This window comes from Hypanus sabinus, chromosome 30 (genome assembly GCF_030144855.1).
Source record: "Hypanus sabinus isolate sHypSab1 chromosome 30, sHypSab1.hap1, whole genome shotgun sequence".
NCBI classification, from domain to species: domain Eukaryota; kingdom Metazoa; phylum Chordata; class Chondrichthyes; order Myliobatiformes; family Dasyatidae; genus Hypanus; species Hypanus sabinus.
The window spans coordinates 29,906,119-29,926,021 of record NC_082735.1 but is presented as its reverse complement, the minus strand read 5'-3'; the positions used below and the strand labels follow the sequence as shown (position 1 = coordinate 29,926,021).

The window sequence follows — 19,903 nt, the reverse complement described above, 5'->3', positions numbered from 1 at the left end:
GAAGCAGTCCCATAGCCTGCTGGTCCTGGCTTTAATGCTGCGGTACCATTTGCCAGACGGAAGCAGCTGAAACAGTTTATGGTTGGTGTGACTGGTGTCCCCAATGATCTTCCAGGCCTTTTCCCTGCACCTACTGCTACAAATGCCCTCAATGGAGGGAAGTTCATATCCACAGATGCGCTGAGCTGTCCGTACCACTCTCTGCAGTGCCCAGCGATCAAGGATGGTGCAGTTCCCGTACCAGGCGGTGATATAGCCAGTCAGTATGCTCTCAATGGTGCCTCTGTAGAAGGTCTTGAGGATTTGGGGGCCCCATGCTGACTTTCTCAGTCGCCTGAGGTGGAAGAGATGCGTACTTTTTCTGCCACAAAGCTGGTGTGTACAGTCCAGGTGAGATCTTCAGTGATGTGTATACCGAGGAACTTGAAACTATTCTCCCTTTCAACTGCACACCCATTGATGTTGATCGGGCCGAGCCTGTCTCCGTTCCTCCTGCAATCCAAAATCAGCTCTTTTGTTTTTTGGACATTGAGAGAGAGGTTGTTATCTTGGCACCACTGTGTCAGGCTGTCAGCCTCTCCTCTGTAGGCTGTGTCATCAGAGCAAGAGATAACAGAGGCTCTCGATGATGAAGACAAGGATGAAGCATTCATAACCATTTTCAGCCAGAAGAGATAACTGGATGATTGATCTCAATCTCCTCCTGCTATCAAGCCACAACTGCTTGACAGTAGGCAGCCCATTAATGCACAATTCAGATTTTGCCAGCCCACTCTGTCCTGCGCCACTTTGAATACAGAGATGCCAAAGTGGCCTCCTCTACATTGGTGAGACCCAGCATAAATTGGGGGATGGCTTTGTCAAACACTTTGCACCATCCGCCACAAGTGGGACTGCCTGGTGGCCAAACATTTTAATTCGGATTCCCCTTCCATTCTGATGTGTCAATTGTTGGCCTCTCGTGCCAAGATGAGGCCACCCTCAGGGTGGAAGAGCAACCAACACCTTATATTCCCTCTGGGAAGGTGTCCTTCTATCAAGAGGGCATGAATATCAATTTCTCCTTTTGATAAACCAATTCTCCCCCACTCTGGCCTTTCACCTTTTCTCACCTGCCTATTAACTCCCCCAGGTCCCCTCCTCCTTCGTTTTCCCCTATGGTCTGCTCTCTGCTCTTATCAGATTCCTTCTTCTCCAGCCCTTGACCTTTCCCACACACCTTGCTTCACCTATCACCTTCCCACCCCCCCCACCCTTTTATTCTGGTATCTTCCCCCATCCTCTTCAGTCCTGAAGAAGGGTCCCAACATTGACTACTTACTTTTTCCACAGATACTGCCTGACCTGCTGAGTTCCCCCAGCACTTTGTGTGTATTGCCAGTGACTACTCTTTATTTCAAGATAGCATTCAATTGTGTGTGGCATTGAAAAGTTCAGGTAACAATAATGTCAGTGGGCTTCAAGGATAGAGCCAGAATGATTGGAGTCATATGTTGCACAAAGGAAGATGGTTGTGATTGTTCCTTTAGAAGGTCAGAAGTGAGGATGTTCAGTGACGATTACACAACGTTCAGTTTCATTGCAACTTCCAAGAAAATAGAACAGTCTATAGCTATGTGCAGCAGGATCGGGCCAGCAGGTAGACAATGCAAGACAATGACCATCTCCAATCACGGAGAGTCTACATATCTAACCCTGAAGTTCAACAACATCACCACTCATTCATTCATTAAGTGCCGTGTCGTATGACGTGGGCAATCAGGGTCTTGACTGTGATGGTTCTTGGGAAATTTTTCTACAGAAGTGGTTTGCTATTGCCTTCTTCTGGGCAGAGTCTTTACAAGACGGGTGACCCCAGCCATTGTCAATACTCTTCAGTAATGGCCTGGCATCAGCAGTCATATAACCAGGACTCATGATATGCACCGGCTGCTCATACGACCATCCACCACCTACTCCCATGACCTCATGTGACCTTGTTCGGGTGGGGGGGGGGGAGGTTGCTAAGCAACTGCTACACCTTCTCGAAGGGCGATCTGCAGGCTAGCAAAAGGAAGGAGTGCCTTACACCTCCTTTGGTAGAGATGTATCTCCAGCCTGCCACCCAGTATCACCACTACTAAATCCTAATAACAATATCCTGGGGGTGGGGTGGGGGGGGAAGGAAACACCATTCAATTAGCCACGTAATTACTGTGGGAGCCTGTGGCAAAGCCAAACTGCACTTGCAGTTGTGGTAATTCTTCGTTTAGCCAATATAGGCACCCTACTTTACTGGTTAAGACTTTACATGAAGACTGCAGTGCATCAGAGATCACCGAAGTGTGTAACCCAGCAGAGCTAACCACTGAAGATCCTGAGAAAATGTTCTGAGAGGAATGCTGGCTTTGAGACACACAGCAGGCTTTTGCATTCTCCCCTGAAAAAACGGGAGGGCATTGGCGCAAGGCTTCTAATGTGCAGACCTAATCAGAGACCTGGTGACCTTCTTCCACGAGTGGCATTAGGACACGGGAACAGGATGGTGAAATTGTGCTGCATTATCCCTCCACCACTCAAGCACAGATCAATTCTAAAATGGCCCCAGTAGAAGCATTTTCAGGGTTGCCTGAAAATCAATTCACTCAACGGGCATTTAAATTTAGATGACATGGCCTTTGGTATGAGAAAGCCATGTCGCTTAGGAAGGGTACAATGAAACAACGGTCTGAGTGGAGATACATCTCTGTAAAAGGAGGTGGAAGGTGCTCCTTCCCTCTGCTAGCCTGTAGGTCACCCCTGGGCAAGGTGTAGCACCTGCTTAGCCCCTTGATCAGGGTCATTTGAAGCCATGGTGGCAGGTGGCGAATGGTCGTATGAGCAGCTGGTGCATATCATGAGTCCTGATTATATGACCACTGATGCCAGGCAATCTCTGAAGAGTACTGCCAATGGCTGGGGTCACCTGTCTTGTAACAACACTGGCTAGAAGAACTCTGCCCATTATGCCGCAGTTGTTTAGAGCAGCAATTACAGGTGACTCCAGCCATTGTTAAAACTCTTCAGAGACTGCCCGTCTGGCGTCAGTGGTCACATAACCAGGACTTGTGATATGCACCTGCTGGTTATATGACCATCCATCACCTGCCCCCATGGCTTCATTGACTCTGATCGTGGGGTGGGGATGCTAAGCAGGCTTTCCCCACTGTCAGTCATGCAAGTCCCAGGTGGAGACTCAGGAATATCATCACACTCAGATGTAGAAGGATTCTTCATTGCTGTTTCCCTAACAATTTTGTTTGACCAGTCAGGGTTGTTAGCCCTGAGCTGGACCCCCGAACCTGGAGGAGCAGTGGACCACTCTTAGTCTGTCCTCTTAGACCTGTTTGGCATGGGTGGCCCTACCAAGAGCCAAAGGCAACATAGCTCTCCGGGTCATTGAGGCATGCAAGCCTCCAGACCACAGCAAGGTGCCTAGAAGAAGGCAATGTGAAAAAGATTTGCCAAGGACAATCATCGTCATGGAAAGACTACGATCACCCATCTCAAACAAAATGGCATATAATGAATGAACAATGAAATCCAAATTCCACACCTTACCTTGCGTACGGCTGATGATTCAGATACCATATTCAACCCAAGCCTTCCTTTTACCTTTGCTTTTTTCCTTTTGCTCTGTCCCTCCTCTGTGGCTTTTGACTTACTATCTGACATGCCAGCAGATTGTTCTTCCTGGGCAAAGACAGATGCAAATTCACTCTTTAAAAACTCTGCTTTATTCAGTCTCCATCAATTCCTGCCCTCCTTAATGAACTTAAGTGAATTGATATTTTCTTAAGACTTATTCAAGCATAAACATTTGGTATTTTAAGTAACCGAGCACTGTACATTTTTGGTACTTGTAGCTTTTATCTACTGTCTTATACTAGCCTTATAATTTACTCAATGATCCTGCCCAGCTTGCAGTACGATTACAAAGATCAGTGCTTTTCCCCTGCACCAGTGCACCAACAGCCAACTGAAGCAATAATTATGGGGAAAGCCCAATTTTGTAATATATATAGATTTCCGGATAACTTTTTTTTTACTGAGCTACAGCGTGGAATAGACCATTCTGGTCCTTCGAGCTATGTCACCCAGCAATCCCCTGATTTAACCCTTGCCTAATCATGGGTTAAGTTACAATGATCAATTAATCTACCAACTGGGCAGAAACTGGAGCACCCGGAGGAAACCCATGCGGTGAACAGGGAGAACATGCAAACTCCTTACAGGCAGTGGTGGGAATTGAACCCAGGTTGCCTGTACAACCACTATGCTACTGCGTTGGCCCATCTGAAAATATCTCAGAAAGAAATAGAAAGCAAAGCACTACAGATGATGGAATTCCTAAAAATAAAACTGACGATGCAGGAAATGCAGTTGGCCTCACAAAGACCAACCCTGCATTCCCATCGTGAATATGGGTAAGGTCAGCCAACGGGGCTCTGGTGAAGCTGTACAGGCCAATACCCACCCCCCCCTCCCCCCCCGTACAGTGGATCAGTGGATGCAAAGAATTGCAGAAATGTTGATGAACTCCAACCACACCATCGACTTTGGACGATGGAGACAGGAGGTCCTCAATTGCCTATGCTTCTCTGGGAGCTCATATAAGTGCCCAAGAAGAATAAGCAGGAAATTCAGAAGAGGTCCGTCAGTACCTCTGGGGAGAGAAACAGAATTTATGACACAGGTCATTGAATTACATCTGAAATATACAGATAGAAACTGAGAGTGTTTTAAGTTGCAAAGAAAGGGGATTAAAGGGAATGTCTGCGATGGAAATGTAGGGACTGAGTGATGCTAGTGGTGGTGGCAGTCCTGCCTGAGGGAGGGTAATAGCAGCTGATCTGCCTTCTGAAGGTGTTAATCAAGGGAGATGAATGAGTGAAGAGAGAGAGAATAAAAATCAAGAACGCTGAGATGATGAGATAGAGAACACCACAGTTGCTGCGAATCTGAAACAAAAGAAATGCCGGAAATATCCAACAAGGCAGTCAGCATCTCTAGAGAGAGAAAAACCTGAGTTGTCATTATAGGTAGATGAGCCTTCATCAGAATGGGCCAACTCTGACATAAACTGGAGAGGCAAGTTATCCGAATTTAACTTTCTCCAGCTTTTTTTTTGAAAAAAAGTCTTCTTCAGCTTCATAAATATCCTTTCAAAATTTTTCACAGCTCTGAAATCACAATCTGAATTAATATCACTGGCATATATCATAAATTTGTTGTGATACGGCAGTACATTGTAATACATAATAAAAACTGTGAATTACAGTGAACCTATAATTATAAATTCAAATAAATGTGTTGTGCAAATCGGGGCAGCACGGTAGCTTAGCGGTTAGCACAACGCTTTACAGTACCAGAGACCCACGTTCAATTCCCAACTCTGCCTGTAAGGGAGTTTGAACATTCTCCCAGTGACTGTGTTGATTTCCTCTGGGTGCTCCTGTTTTCTCTCACAGTCCAAAGACACATCAGTTGGTAGGTTAAATGGTCATTGTAAATGGCCCCATGATTGGAGGACTGCTGGGTGGTGCAGCTTGAAGGGCTGGAAGGGCACTGTACCTCAATCAATAAAATAACAACAATAAATAAATAATGAGAGAGAAAGTAGTGAGGTAATGTTCATGGGTTTAATGTCCATTCAGAAATCTGATGGCAGAGGGGAAGAAGCTGTTCCTAAATTGTTGTGCATGTGCCATCAGGCTCCTGAACCTCCCGTATTAAAAAGAGTCCAGAACAAGAGGATTAGAAAGTGCTTGAAGGCGGAGCTCTTCTAAAACATGTACAAGCACCAAGGACTGGATGGTCTTGAAGCTGTAACATTTATGATTCCTTCCCAGATGGCTTATGAATTTATCAATAATCACTTTATTTATCCTTCATATTGGAGACAACGGTCTCTGGAGTAGTAACCAAAATATTAATAATCCTGACCTCAGTAGCTGTCTCCAACATATCATCATTAATATGCAACCAAAAATCAAGTTCTAGTTTAATTGTCATTCAAACATATATGAATATTCATGAATGCAGCTAAATGAGACAGTATTACTCAGGGGCAAAGATGCAAAATACAGTATTAACAATCAGACACAGAACAAGGCATATATAAGACAGCAATTACATATAAGATATCAGTGAAATATAGTCGCACTAAAAATAAATATTATCCAAGCTCCTGATTCCATGAATGTTGCAGCAGACTATAGTTGAACACAATACAGCTTGTCTTCTGCTGAGCGAACACTGGGGGCAGCACTGACTCCAGATACGACTCCGCCTCCAGTGGAGAGCATCGATTCTGACGCTTCTCTCCTGGGCAGCTGTAAACAGGCAACACCGCGACTTGAGGCCTAATCCTCCCTTTGACTGAGGCCACACAGCTCCCCCCGCCATCTGCTAACAAACCACTTGCAGCATTCCACACTTACAGAGTCCTACAGAGCATTGCAATCACAAGAAAAGTGATTAAGTTGACCACTCGCTGTTAGGCTGCACACTGACTCCTCCGACGTCTCTCTGGCGCAGGCAGCAGCACGATCCACATCAACTTCAGCTCCTTCAGTTTCTCCGCCAGCAAGTGACTTGCTGATGGGGTACACCAGCAATACTTTAAAATTTCAATGTCCAGCAGGATCTCGTGATCATAAAAAAATTACATTCAAAAAGGATAATAACACCTTTGTTTGACCCCGCAGAAGCTGTTGCAATCGGACACACTGTTATCTTACCAAATCTGCTGTGTTGCCCAGTCACGTCTTCTATTTTCCTCATTAATAGGTCTCAAATATCTCAACTAAGTTACATTCAAATTAATGTTTCTAATTTCAAGATATTGCTTTATGCACTCATACCAATTGTTAGATGGTAATAAGGCACATAATGCATGAAAGACACCATAAAATACAAATTGTTGATATAAAACTGAATTCCTTGTTCGTTATTTTCTTTTCTTTGGTCAGTTCTCCCACATTTACTTCTAAGCATAAACTTTGAAAAATCACTAGAAACAAAACATGATTTACATATTATGTATGATTTACATACATTTTCATAGTTTTTACAAAACTATGAAAGTTTAATTGCACAAAAAATTAAACAAAATACAAACGTCAAGCATTTACAAATTAAAATATGATAATTATTGTCTATAAGACCATCCATTCCTGATGGATGAAACTCCCCCACTGTACCCATCATGGCCACATACTTTCTCTCCAAGGATGCCCAGGCACGAACGTAAGAGAGGAAGGCAGTTGGCCCCAGCAGAGCCCTCAACTGTCTGCTGCCTGGATCTCAAACAACGGTCTTCATTGGAATGATGGAACATCATAGATTAGAAATGCTAATTGCATCTCTCTGTAGAAATGCTGACTGATCCAATGAGTATTTCCAGCATTTTCTGTTTTTTTCCTCAGAATCTCAGCAAATTGTTTGATTTTTATTTTATTTTTAAACACTTTTCCTGTGATTTATGCCTTTCACCATTCACCATTCTTCCAGCAGTACACATTCTCCTTGAACTCTTTAAATATAACAGGAAGTAATTTCCTTTTCTGCTATTTGGTCTACCTTTTCTATCGAGGGAAAGATGCAGCCCATTACTCTTGTGCTCTGCTGTTTTACCAAATTTGGATTTTTTGATTATAGTTTTCATCCAATCAGAGATCCTCACAAGACAAGGTCATAGGCATGTCATTTTGTCATTTGTCATATTCAAGTAATCATACTGCTGGTGTCCATTTGAAAGCAAGAGATATGAGGGCATTAGAGGTGGGGTTTCCACAACCAGGAGTGTGACAAGGGAGTGTTATGGAATCAGGAGTGAACATTTTCACCCATTCTGTACAAATTCTGTTGGCACTGCAGGACAATTGTTCACCCTGAAAATCTATCTTTGCAGTTTATTTGAAATTTAGTGAGTGGAAGTCTTTGAAATGTAATCATTTAATAACTCAAAATGGAGCTAACTAAAGCTTGGTATGTTTACAAATATATATAGTGTATTTCCCAGCTTTCCTTCACTTTTCAATATTTACAGAGCTAAACATGAATCTCCTTAGCTATCCTTTCTTGTGTGTTTCTGGGTCAGAATTTGGAAAGGATGTTTATGTAATATGAAAGACATGATGGGTTTTAATTTTACTGTAATGAATAGTGTACCATGTGGATCAATGCCAGGATCTTTGCTACTAGCAACAGCAAAGGATTAAAGATATAAATGTAAGGTATTCTGCAGATGCTGGAAATCCAGAGCAACACACACAAAATGCAGCATCTATGGAGAGGAATAAACCACAAAATACTGGAGGAACTCCAACCTGCAACCTAATGGCATGAGCACTGATATCCCTATTTTCTCCCCTCTCTCTTTTTTCATTCCCTATTCCCTCTTATCCCTTTTCTTCTCATCTACCCATCACCTATCTCTGGTGCCCCTCCTCCTTCCCTTTCATCCATGATCTACTGCCCTCTTCTATCGGGTTTAATTCTTCTTCCTCTCAGCTTACGCTTCACCCTCTCTCCAATACCCACCCACCTTTTCCCTCAGCTGGATTCACCTATCACCTGATAGCTTGTCCTCTTCCCCCTCCCCTACCTTCTTATTCTGGCTTTTTCCCACCTCCATTCCACTCCTGATGAAGGGTCTCAGTCAGAAAAGTTGACCGTTCCTCTCCACAGATGCTGCCTAATATGCCGAATTTCTCCAACAGTGTGTATTTGTGTATGTGTGTGTCGCCAAATATATAAAAGACTTGGATGAGTGTGCATGGTACTATGCAAAAATCCCAGGCACATATATTTTGCTGGAGATATTGTGGAAATCAAAATGCAAACCATTATCGTATTTTCTGGGAATGCTCCGTTATCAAAGACAATTGGAGTGGGATACACGAGACATCTTTAAATGTGAAATACCCTTAGAGAGTAAGACCATATATTTTGGATATATACCTCAAGAATGGTTGAAAAGAGATAAATATTTAATGAATATACTGTTGGTGGCTGGTAAAAAGACTCTTACTAGGAAATGGTTATCACAGGAGAGCCCAACCTTAAATGCATGGATGGAAATTACAATGGACATTTACAAAATGGAGAAGATAACAGCATCTGTTAATCATAAGTTGTAACAATTTGATTCATACTAGGAAAAATGGTTCAACTACATAACACCTCATAGGCCTGGTTTTATTCTCACAAATCAATGAATATGTTGCAAAAAAAAAAGAGATCACTCCCTACTTGTACATAGTTTTCTCAAGATATGTGGCATATATAACTATATGATATATATGTACAATATCTGAAGTACACCTTATGGAAATGTGTGTTTGATGATGAACTTTAATAAAAAATAAATTACAAAAAAAACCAAAAGCTAAGGAGCATAAATCTTTTTTGTGGAACTATAGGAATTCTATGTATGGCAATGTACTGCTGCCACAAAAAAAACCCATCATGACAAATGCAAGTGATGGTAAACCTGATTCTGATATGGGTTTCTATTGTGGACTGAGAATGGGAAGGGGAATCATGATTGGGAAAAGGGGAAGGAAGAGGGATGGAGCAGAAAGCCCCAGAGAGCAATTCTGTAATGATCAATAAACCAATAGTTTTAATCAAATGACCTTGCCTGCTGTTTCAGGGTTGGGTGTGTCTGTACCCACACCACCCACCGCCCCGGCACTCTTTCTCTGTCACCTGTCCCGCACCCAAACCGTGGAATGCTGCCCTCATCATTCCCAACGTTCTTTGCTCTCTTTACAAAAGCCGCTCTCTGGTCCACGTTGAGAAACACAGTACTGTGCAAGAGTCTTAGGCACCCTAGCTATATATACAGTACGTGCCTAAGTACTTTTTGCACAGTACTGTAGGTGGTTTGACAGGGTCGTTCACAGACAGCATTAAGATTGCTGGTGTGGTTGATAGTGAAGAAGGTTGTCTAAGGACAAGGTGGGACACAGATGAGGTGGAAACTTGGGCAGAGCGGTGTAAGGCAATGCACTATGGGAAGTAGAATTCCCGTAGTTCATGTAGGTTAAAATAGTACAAGCTTGAAGAGTCCTACAGCCTTCTCCTTTGAGCAAAGTGGAAAGGACACCCATTATTGAATGTCAGACTTTTCACTAACTTCATTGATCAATGATGCAACTGAGGCCCAACTATGGTATCTATACCTTTCAGTATAGTTGAACCTACTTGTCATACTAACTGGCAGGAAAAGACTCCAAGGCAGCTGAGCCCATCTGTGTTCTTTCAAATGAAGTTTAGGTATCTCTGCCTTTTTACCACCCAGACATTTTCTGGTGAGTTATTGGTTCCTGCTGTACTGCTGATCATCTCAGACCTCAGTGATCTGCTGACAATTATGGGCAGCTTCAGGGCAAAACCTCACTGCAACTTTACAGAACAGGCCCTGTAGGTAACGTTGCTCATACCTGAACATTGTGAAAGTCTGCCAGTTTGTTGTTTTCTTCTAAATAAAACTGGCTGAACAGGTTGATCCTTAAGGGTGATGGATCTGTTAGAATACAATCCGTAGTGACCTTCATTCCATCAGGTTCGTCATGGTATCCATTTGACTGCGGGACATGGGCAACTTTTGAGCCAAGCTTGCAACTTAATCTTGTAAACCATTCTTCCTTCCAAAAATGGAAGCTACAGCACAAAAATACTGCTTGGCAAGTCAGTTGTTTTAATTCTGGAATCTGGGCCAGATCGTGCTGGCATGCCCTGCTGGCTACAGTTGCTGACTAAAGTACCACTAAGATACCTGCAGACACCCTGCACTTCAGGGACTGCATTATTAACAGATAAATGGTTAAAGTTGGCACCAGAAAATTGCATAGCTAACAATAACCAACCTGCTATCAGGAAGAAGGTACAGGAGCCTCAAGACTTACACTAGAAGGTTCAGGAACAATTATCACCTCTCCCCCCCAATCATCAGGCTCTTGAACCAAAGGGGATAACTTCACTTGCCCCATTATTCAAATGTTCCCACACCAATGGATCCACTTTAAAGTACTCTTCATCTCATGACCTTGATATTTATTGCTTATTTATTCAGTATTATTTTTCTTTTTATATTTGCAGTTTATGTCCTTTGCACACTGGATGAATGCAACAGCTGGTGCGGTCTTTCATTGATTCTGAAATCTATTATGGATTTACTGAGTATGTAAAATAAACCTCAGGTGGCATATATGCACTTAAATAATGTACTTGAACTTTGAACCTTTGTAGCATGGGGGTGTGGCTTATTTGCCAGTCAAAAGCCACTTCCACTGTATCGATAGTTGATTGGCCAGTTTAAAATCTGTAGCAGCTCTTCCCATTGGTTGGTTTGTGGGCCAGGCACTTAGTCTCACGTATGAGGAGTAACATGTGCACCATGTTCACTCTCTTTCCCTTTGTCTCTAGGGCATGCTACACTGAACCTTTGGGAAGATATGCTCCGCACACACTTTTACTTCTGTAGTTCGTGTAACTTGGGGGATCATAAACATTTCGTCAAACTTTTTACTGTTTGTAAATGAATGCTTAATATGCTTATTCGTAGTCGGTGCTTTCTGACTCACTCACCAAACCTGAGAACCTGCCCCCTCGTTACAGGCATCATCTTCATTAACAAGCCAAATGCCCACGTATAGCTGCATTAAATGCATTCTACTCCCATTGCTGATTAATACTGGGAGATAGTTTAGCCGCCAGTATCACCACACCAGTGCATTGCCAAAGCTGTAAGTAAGTGTACTGTAGCTTGCCCGACAGTACGTTATGAGATATCATGTCCAAATTTTTAATCAGCTGCATTGTTAGCTACAAAGCTTTGAGGTCTTCTCCTGCATTCAGTCCCAGGTAGCAAGATATTCAACCAAGGCACCAACACCTGCCAACTAGGCTGCAGTGCTAATCCCTGTGGAAGTCACCTAGAAAAGGAAAGCCTCTACATCGTTAAGCAGATTTTTCCTCTTGACCACCATCAGGAAAAAGGATTTTATCCCAATAGTTGCATCACTTTCTAGTCCAGCGCTAGACTGTGGTTAATTTTACAGGCTTCCTCATAGATTTTTAAAAAATCTTTAAACAATTAAATGAAGTCCGGGTTTGCAACAAATTTAACAAACTGTAATTGCTAACATTTACTTCAACCGCTACTTACCAACTTTCCCCTCAGTTTCTCGCGGGTTTGACATCTTCATTATCCCGAGGAAAACAAAGGTTCAGTTAACCACAGTCAGATTCAGTTCGAATTTTTCCCCACTAACTGCAATGTTCTTTATTTTTTTAAAAACAGGTTTTTGCAAAGGTGTTACAAACATTGATAAGACACAACGGTACCCTACACACTGGAGTTTGTGGCTGTAAATGCAGTTGAAACTAAACCATCAGAGTCAACTGTATTAAATATAATTCCCAATATACCTCTTAAAAAACCTAATAAATGACAATTTCCTGAAACAAGTACTTATTTTTATGGCCAAAAGTACAACACCCTCCATTGTCTATTAATAGACAATGGTTTGTTCCTTTGATGACATCACAGTTTTAACTGCAATTTCCTATACCCTTCTCAACACATTCACGGTCCAATTATAAGAGAGAAAAGTGAATGGACTTGGCAATAAAGTTAAATTGCAAATCTTCTTTCTTGAGCTCTTGGATTCAGTGAAAGTAGATAAACACGCATATTTTAAAATTAAAATGGAAAATAAGCATACTGTCTTCTGATATGATCTTTTGGGTGAAGGAATGCTTCTGAACATTCTTAGTTTGAAGCAATCAACAACTAATGTAATCTGATCATGGATATCTGACCAAATGTTTTCCAATCTCCGAGGCAATTGATGTAATTTATTTAGATTAATTAATTGTTTTACATTTACAAGCATTTCATCATCATCTAGATTACTGTGGAGACACCTCTCCAAGTCCAATCCTCTGTCCCCGTCATGAGAAGTGGAAGCAGGTACGGCCAGTCAACAGGGCTCTGGTGGAGCTGTACTGGTCAATCCCTTTGCAGTGGATGCAATGGATTGCAGAAGCAATGATGACCTCCAACCATACCAGCGACTTCAGAGGACAATGGAGACAGGAGGGCATCGATAGTCTGTGCACCACTGGAAGCTAAGGGCCCAAGTAAGGAAGTAAGTGTTGTGGAGATAAATCAATGGGGTGAGTCAATTACCAACATTTTAACCAAATTGACTTTCTGAGGAAGGACAGTTTTCCTTCGCACCTTTGACATCTTTTAAGTGGGTAATCGTCATCTGTGAGTACTTGACTGTGAAAAATCCAGTGACCTTTGAAAGATTAAGACTGAAGTGACAGTAGCTCTAGGTTTGAAATATCTTCTTCCGTTACGTAAGGGATCTTAATTGGCTTCGCACACAAAAAAAAACTGGCATGTTAACGTATTAGACTCACAACTTAAAAGGAGGCCAAGAACTAAGTTGTATAATTAAGTCATGAGGCTTAATACCAGGATCCCAGTGAAGAATGAAAAAACAGGTCAGCAGCATCTGTGGAAAGAGAATGTTTCAGGTCTAGGACCCTTCATCAGAACATGCTCATGCTGAAAGAGAGTAGGTTACAGGATGCAATCAGTACACAGTTTCTCAGGCCTGTGACATTAACTATTTCTCTTTCCACAGATGCTGACTGACTCACTGAGTATTTCCAGCATTTTCTTCTCTTATTGCAGCATAAAGTCCTTTGATAAAGAAGTAGATATTCTTTGAGACTTGGCTTGATATCTCCTTGTGCAACTGGAAACTCAAGTGGCAGACCCCAGTCAGTGAGGTATAGGCAACAACATCACCTCCACAATCACCATCTGCACAGGCTGCATGCTTAACCCCCTGCTCTACTCAATTTATATCTATGATAAGTCATATCAGTGTTAATTTTTATTTGCACAATTTGTCTTCATATGTACATTGGTTGGTTGCCAAATCATTTATGAAAATAACTTGGAAAATGTGTAACTTGGGTGGTTGATGGTTGGGTTTAGTTACTCTCTGATCTTGGCAATCCATTTTCAAACGTTTCGTCACCATACGAGGAGACATCATCAGTGCGCTCTTCACTTGTGGTGTGTCCTCTGACTGCTTGGCCTTCTTATACTTATTGACCGATTCATAAGTTTATAACGACCAAGCATTTGGAGGACACTCCATGAGTGTACAGCACACTGACGGGGACTCATCATGGTGACAAAACATTTGCAAATGCGTTGCCAAAATCAGAGTGCAACTGAACCCAACAGTCTTTGTTTAGATATAGTTTATAATAAATTTTTCTGTCTTACTTTATTAACCTGTAAATGCCTGCAAGAAAATTTATATCAGAGTAGTATATGGTAATACATGCACTTTGATAATTTTACATCAGTGGTGACTGGACTTTGACTCTAACAGTAAACCTTTAACACCACTAACACTACAGCATACCTGTGCAAAATAAAGTTTCAGCTTGGTGCCATTGAAATCCGATTCATGAAGTTCTATTCGTGCTTGTGCAGCTGCCTCACGATTGCTGAAGTTTATCTGCACTCTCTGAAAGCTCTGGAATAATTGGAATGTGGCATGTTCATCATAGAAGCGGAAAAGGGCTTCGAATCGGTCCTGTTTAAGAAAATCACACCACAGTCACAATTTTAAAATGCGGAAGGTTAGTTACAAACTGATGCAAGCACATCCTTGCCAAACCTCCTTTTACAAATTGGCAATGGTATTCAAATAAACACTCCCCATGACTACTCTCTCATTTATATCACAGCATTCATTAAACAGGATACCACCTATATTACCCTGTTTGGTCTTCTTCATTCACACTCTTCTAAACTTGCAACAAACTAAAAAAAAATCTGCAGTATTGTTATAGTTACTAAAATTATTTACAGTGTGTGTAACCAACATTAATGAGCGAGATCCATCTAGCTGCATGTATATTGAAAGAACAGAGCTGGAAAGCATTGACATTTTCCGTTTGGAAAATGTCTTTGGACATTTCAATTGGTCCAACAGATCCAAATGTAGACTATTATTTGGGAAAATATATCTTGTTCATTATCTAAATTGCTCTGCTGCCAATTCTGCTCCTCCTGCTCTTGTTCAGGATGTGTACACCTCTAAAGTCCAACGTCTTCCTGCCAACAACCATTTGTATTCTCTGCAATCCTAACCAAAACCAGAATCCTCCTTCCAGTGTCCCAGTTCCTAGTTACTTCTGCTCCTAGTTTCTTTCACTGGAAAGTCCTGTCCTCGTTTTTACAAACTTCCATTACATTTCTCCTTCCTATATTTTGTGGGCTCCTCCAGCCAAGACCTCATTTGATTTATCGCCATGTTGTCTGATGTGGGCAATCATGATCTTCCGTCTGTCTTTAATCTGCAAGGAAGACCCCATTCCCATGTTTCTTCTTATTCTTTTCTCTATCCATGACCATGATTGTTCATGGCAAATTTTCCTACAGAACTGGTTTGCCATTGCCTTCTTCTGGTCAGTGACTTCACAAGATGGGTGACCCCAGCCATTATCAATAATGTTCGGAGATTGTCTGCTTGGTGTCAGTGGTCGCATAACCATGACTTGTGACGTGCATCAAGTGCTCATACAGCCATCCATCACCTGCACCCATGGTTTCACGTGACCCTGATTTTGGGGAAGGGGGCACTAAGCAGTTGTTACATCTTGCCCAAGGTGCAGACTAGGAGAGGGAAGTAGCATCTTACACCTCCTTTGGTAGAGACAGATCTCCATCCCACCACCCAATTATCACTGGCAGCTGTTCCTTTAATTGTTAAGATTCTTGAGCTCTGGAATTCCTCCTCTAACCAACCTTCTTTTTACATAACTCCTTAAATCCTAGTTTATTTGTTTCATTAAATCCTAGTTTATTTGTTTCATTATTTTCTTAAGAACTATGTGTCAAATTTTATTGGATTAAGCTCAGATGATCCATGCAGAGCCCCTACACTTTTTAAAGGTGCCATATAGACTCAGTGACTACTCTATTAGATACATCTTACAGTTCATGAAGTGGTCACTGAGTGAGTGTTTGTGATTCTCTGCTGCTGTAGCCCATCCACTTCAAGGGTTAACATGTTGTTGAGTTCAGAGATTCTCTTCCGAACACCACCGTTGTAATGCTTGGTTACATGAATTATTGTCGCCTTCCTGTCGACTTGAACCAGTCTGGCCATTCTCCTCCGATCTCTCTCATTAATAAGGTGCTTTTGCCCACAGAACTGCTGCTCACTGGATGCTTTTTTTGTTGATTTTTGCAGCCTCTAGAAGCTATTGGGCATGAAAATCATTGGAGATAAGCAGTTTTTGTGATTCTGAAACCACCCTGTCTGGTACCAACGATCATTCCACAGTCAAAGTCACTTAGGTCACATTCCTTCCACATTCTGATGTTTGGTCTGAAGAACAACTGAACCTCTTGTCCAGGTCTGCATGCTTTTATGTATTGAGTTGCTGCCAGATAATTGACTGATTAGATATTTACATTAATGAGCTGTTGTACTTAGTAAAGTTGCCACTGCATGTAAATGTAAGGAAGCGTTGAGTATAATTGATTCATGTTTGGTTCTTTGCTCCAAGTTTTTTTTCAATATCACAAGTTACTGGTCATTTTTTTTTGTATAACTGATCCAAAATAACATCCACAGGGCACTTAATCATAAAATGAACAATAATCATAATCCAGCAGTTAATATCTAACCTTTCAGATTGACCTCAGCTGACATATTTGTTCATGAGTATGTGTCAGTTTCGGAGATAATTTCAGAATGAAGATCCTGCCCACACATGCAAACTGCACAGTTACTAAGAGGAAGATGCTAACTCAATTTACCAGCCTGATTTTTGGTAATGCTTTAACAACACTCCAGTCAAGTCCTGGGGGTGGTACAATTGGCCTCTGAAAACCACACATATCTACCTTTGTGCGGGGTATGACTGCAAAGATGTCCCGTTAATGGCTGCCGATTAGTTTTACCACAGCATATCGATGTTACACTTGATCAAGTATAGTTTCAAGAGCAGTCACCCTCACCTCATCTCGGGAATTCAGCTCCTTGTCCCCTGTTTGGATGGAGTCTCAAGTGGAGTAGTCCTGGCAAGACCAAATCTTCGCACGGGTGAGGAGTGGAATACAATGAGGTCAGGCCCAAAAGGACGTCAGCAGCAAGGACGGTGTGGTGAACTACATATACCTGTCTGGACACGCCCCTCTGCTGACTGCTCCTGTGGCTCCTCCCACAGATCCCTGTATAAAGGCGATAGGAGGCACTGCTCCCTGCCTCAGTCTCCAAGATGCTGTGCTCCGTTTTGCTGCTTATAAAAGTCTATCGTTCGCCTCCCGTCTCCGAGAGTTATTGATGGTGCATCAGACGGGGAAGTGGAAGATAGGGATAATTGCTGGTTTGGTAATTGGGACCAAACTACTTGTTGGAAGATAGTTATTCCAGACTCCACAGCCACTATTTAGGTCAGGCTGATTACCCTTAACTAACAGCAAAGTAGGTCATACTCCGAGACGTAGGAGACTGCAGATGCTGGAATCTAGAGCAATAAGACATTGCTGGAGGAATCCAGTTGACTAGGCAGCACGTTTGGTGGATTTGAGAGGAAAGCTAGGCATTTTGGGTCAAGGTATCCCGACACAATGCATGATCACGTTTACAAACTGGGTTTGTGATTAAAGCTTTTGCACAATACATAAATTACATTCCAATAATGATCTTCTAGCCCCATTTCAAAGATGGCATAAAGGTGACATGGTCCTGACTCTGAGCGCTGTCTATGTGGCTTGTGTACATTCTCGCTGTGTCTGTATGGGGTTTTGTTGAATGCTCTAGATTCTTCTCACGTCCCAAGGTCCTGTGATTAATTAATGGTTGATCACTGCTCCCCAGGCAGAGATACCTCACAGATGCTACTCAACCCACTAAACATTGCCACCATTTTTTTTTGCTACAGTTACTCAGAAAATCCCCTTTAAAGCACAACGAGTGTTGGATACGTGTATTATGACCAAAGGAAAAATGGCAGGAGTTGCTTAGCACTTTAGCACAAGGGTGTTTATTAGGTGAGCCAAAAAACCACTTAGAAAAATTAGCGAAAATAGTGAAAACTGCTAATATTTACAAAAATATTATCTACCAGAAAACATAACATTAGCTCTGTACTTATTCTTGTTAAGTGTGAACTCCTAGCAGCCCCTACTGAGGGTATTCAGCTCTTTTCACACTAGGACATATCATCTTTAACTACCCACAAAGTTAATTTAAGACTACACATGAATTAGAATATGATGCACCCACAATGTGGTTACAATCACATTACATTTAATGTCCTGGTTAAGATTTCTACTGCTGTGCTGTAGGTATTTCATTTTAGCAGTTTTCTGCAAAGGCACTGTGTCTTGCTGGAAGAATGTTTTGGTTTTGGCTAAAGATAAGACACCCTGCTGTTCAGCTTAGGAGCATGATGTCAGCCAATCAGGATGGTGGGATCTGGAGGAAGTTCTAGAGAGAGCAAGACAGAGAGAGAGTTTTGTGATGGATGGTGTCTGGTTCGGGTTCTTTTGGCAGGAGCTGTGCAGCAGACAGAAGGGAAGGTGCTGCAGAATGCCGTTAGGAGAGCCCCTGTTGCAAGGAGTGCTTTGTGTAGATGAATGGCTCCAAGGAGGAAGGCGGAGAGAGGGAGAGGGGAGGGGGATAGGGAGAGGGTGAGGGTGAAGGCAAGGGCGAGGATGAGGGAGGGGGAGAGTAGGGGAGAGAGAGTGTGAGAGAGAGAGAGAGAGAGAGAGAGAGAGAGAGAGAGAGAGACAGCGAAAGAGACAGATAGATAGATAACTTGAGATGGTCTTCCAGGGGAGTTCAAAAATGTGACGGGTGTTTTCACGCAGACCATAGGTCTAGCACGTGAGTTAAGAATACACCCCTGAATACCTAGTTTTAGAAGAGATGAGTTCCAATGTTTTTGTGCACACTTAACAGTAATGGGCCTATTTCCTTTTCTTTTCCCTAATAACATTTTGATACAGTTGAAATTAGTAAATATATTTTCTTTATAATTTAATGTCGTGTATGATCTGTGATTTCTTGCTGATGGGCAGTATTTACATAAGCATTCGCTCAAATCAAAGTTCCTTTAATCAGAACACTCCAATGTTCCCATTTGGTTGAAACCCAAATCATACCAACCCTAGACATATATTGTTTACGAAAGGTGGTCTTCTCGCCACTGAGTCATGTGGCTGTCAGCAGAGGTAGCCAACGTGGCAGTTTATGGTGAGGGAATTACATAGAAAATAAACAGAAGTATCTACATTAATTGCAGTATACTGTACAAACAACATATACACATCCCCATTACTAAAGAATCAGAATTAGGTTCAATATTACTGGCATATGTCATTAACTAGCAGCAGCAATATATGATAATATAGAAAAAAACAAAAAAAGTAAATCAATTATAGTAAGCATATACATATATGCATATTAACTAGTTTAAATAAAATAGTGCAAAAACATTAAAAACAAAAAATTGAGGCAGTATTCATGGATTCAATGTCCATTTAGGAACCGGATGGCAGAGGGGAAGAGCTGTTCCTGAATCTCTGAGTGTGTGCCTTCAGACTTCTGTACCTCCCTCCTGATGGTAACAATGAGAAGAGGGCATGTCCTGGGTGATGAGGGCCCTTACTAGTAGATGCTGCCTTTCTGAGGCACCTTGAAGATGTCTTTACTACGGAAGCTGGTACCCAAGATGGAGCTGACTAATTTTACAATTATCTATAGTTTATTTCAATCATGTTAAGTAGCACCCCCACCCCCATAACAGACAGTGA

General features: G+C 42.0%; 1 protein-coding gene across 4 annotated transcripts in view; it reads right to left on the bottom strand.

The window, feature by feature from the left end:
- The window catches only part of LOC132383499 (calcipressin-3-like), a 121,444-nt gene that overhangs the window by 14,840 nt on the left and 86,701 nt on the right, over positions 1 to 19,903 (bottom strand). For 3 of the 4 annotated variants that reach the window (XM_059954526.1, XM_059954527.1, XM_059954528.1), the window contains exons 3-4: positions 14,490 to 14,663; positions 3,634 to 3,711 (exon numbers count right to left, since the gene is read on the bottom strand). In XM_059954526.1, coding sequence (XP_059810509.1) covers positions 3,634 to 3,711; positions 14,490 to 14,663 — 252 coding nt within the window. The remainder of the gene's footprint in view (positions 1 to 3,633; positions 3,712 to 14,489; positions 14,664 to 19,903) is intronic. The other variant, XM_059954529.1, reaches the window with a different exon arrangement.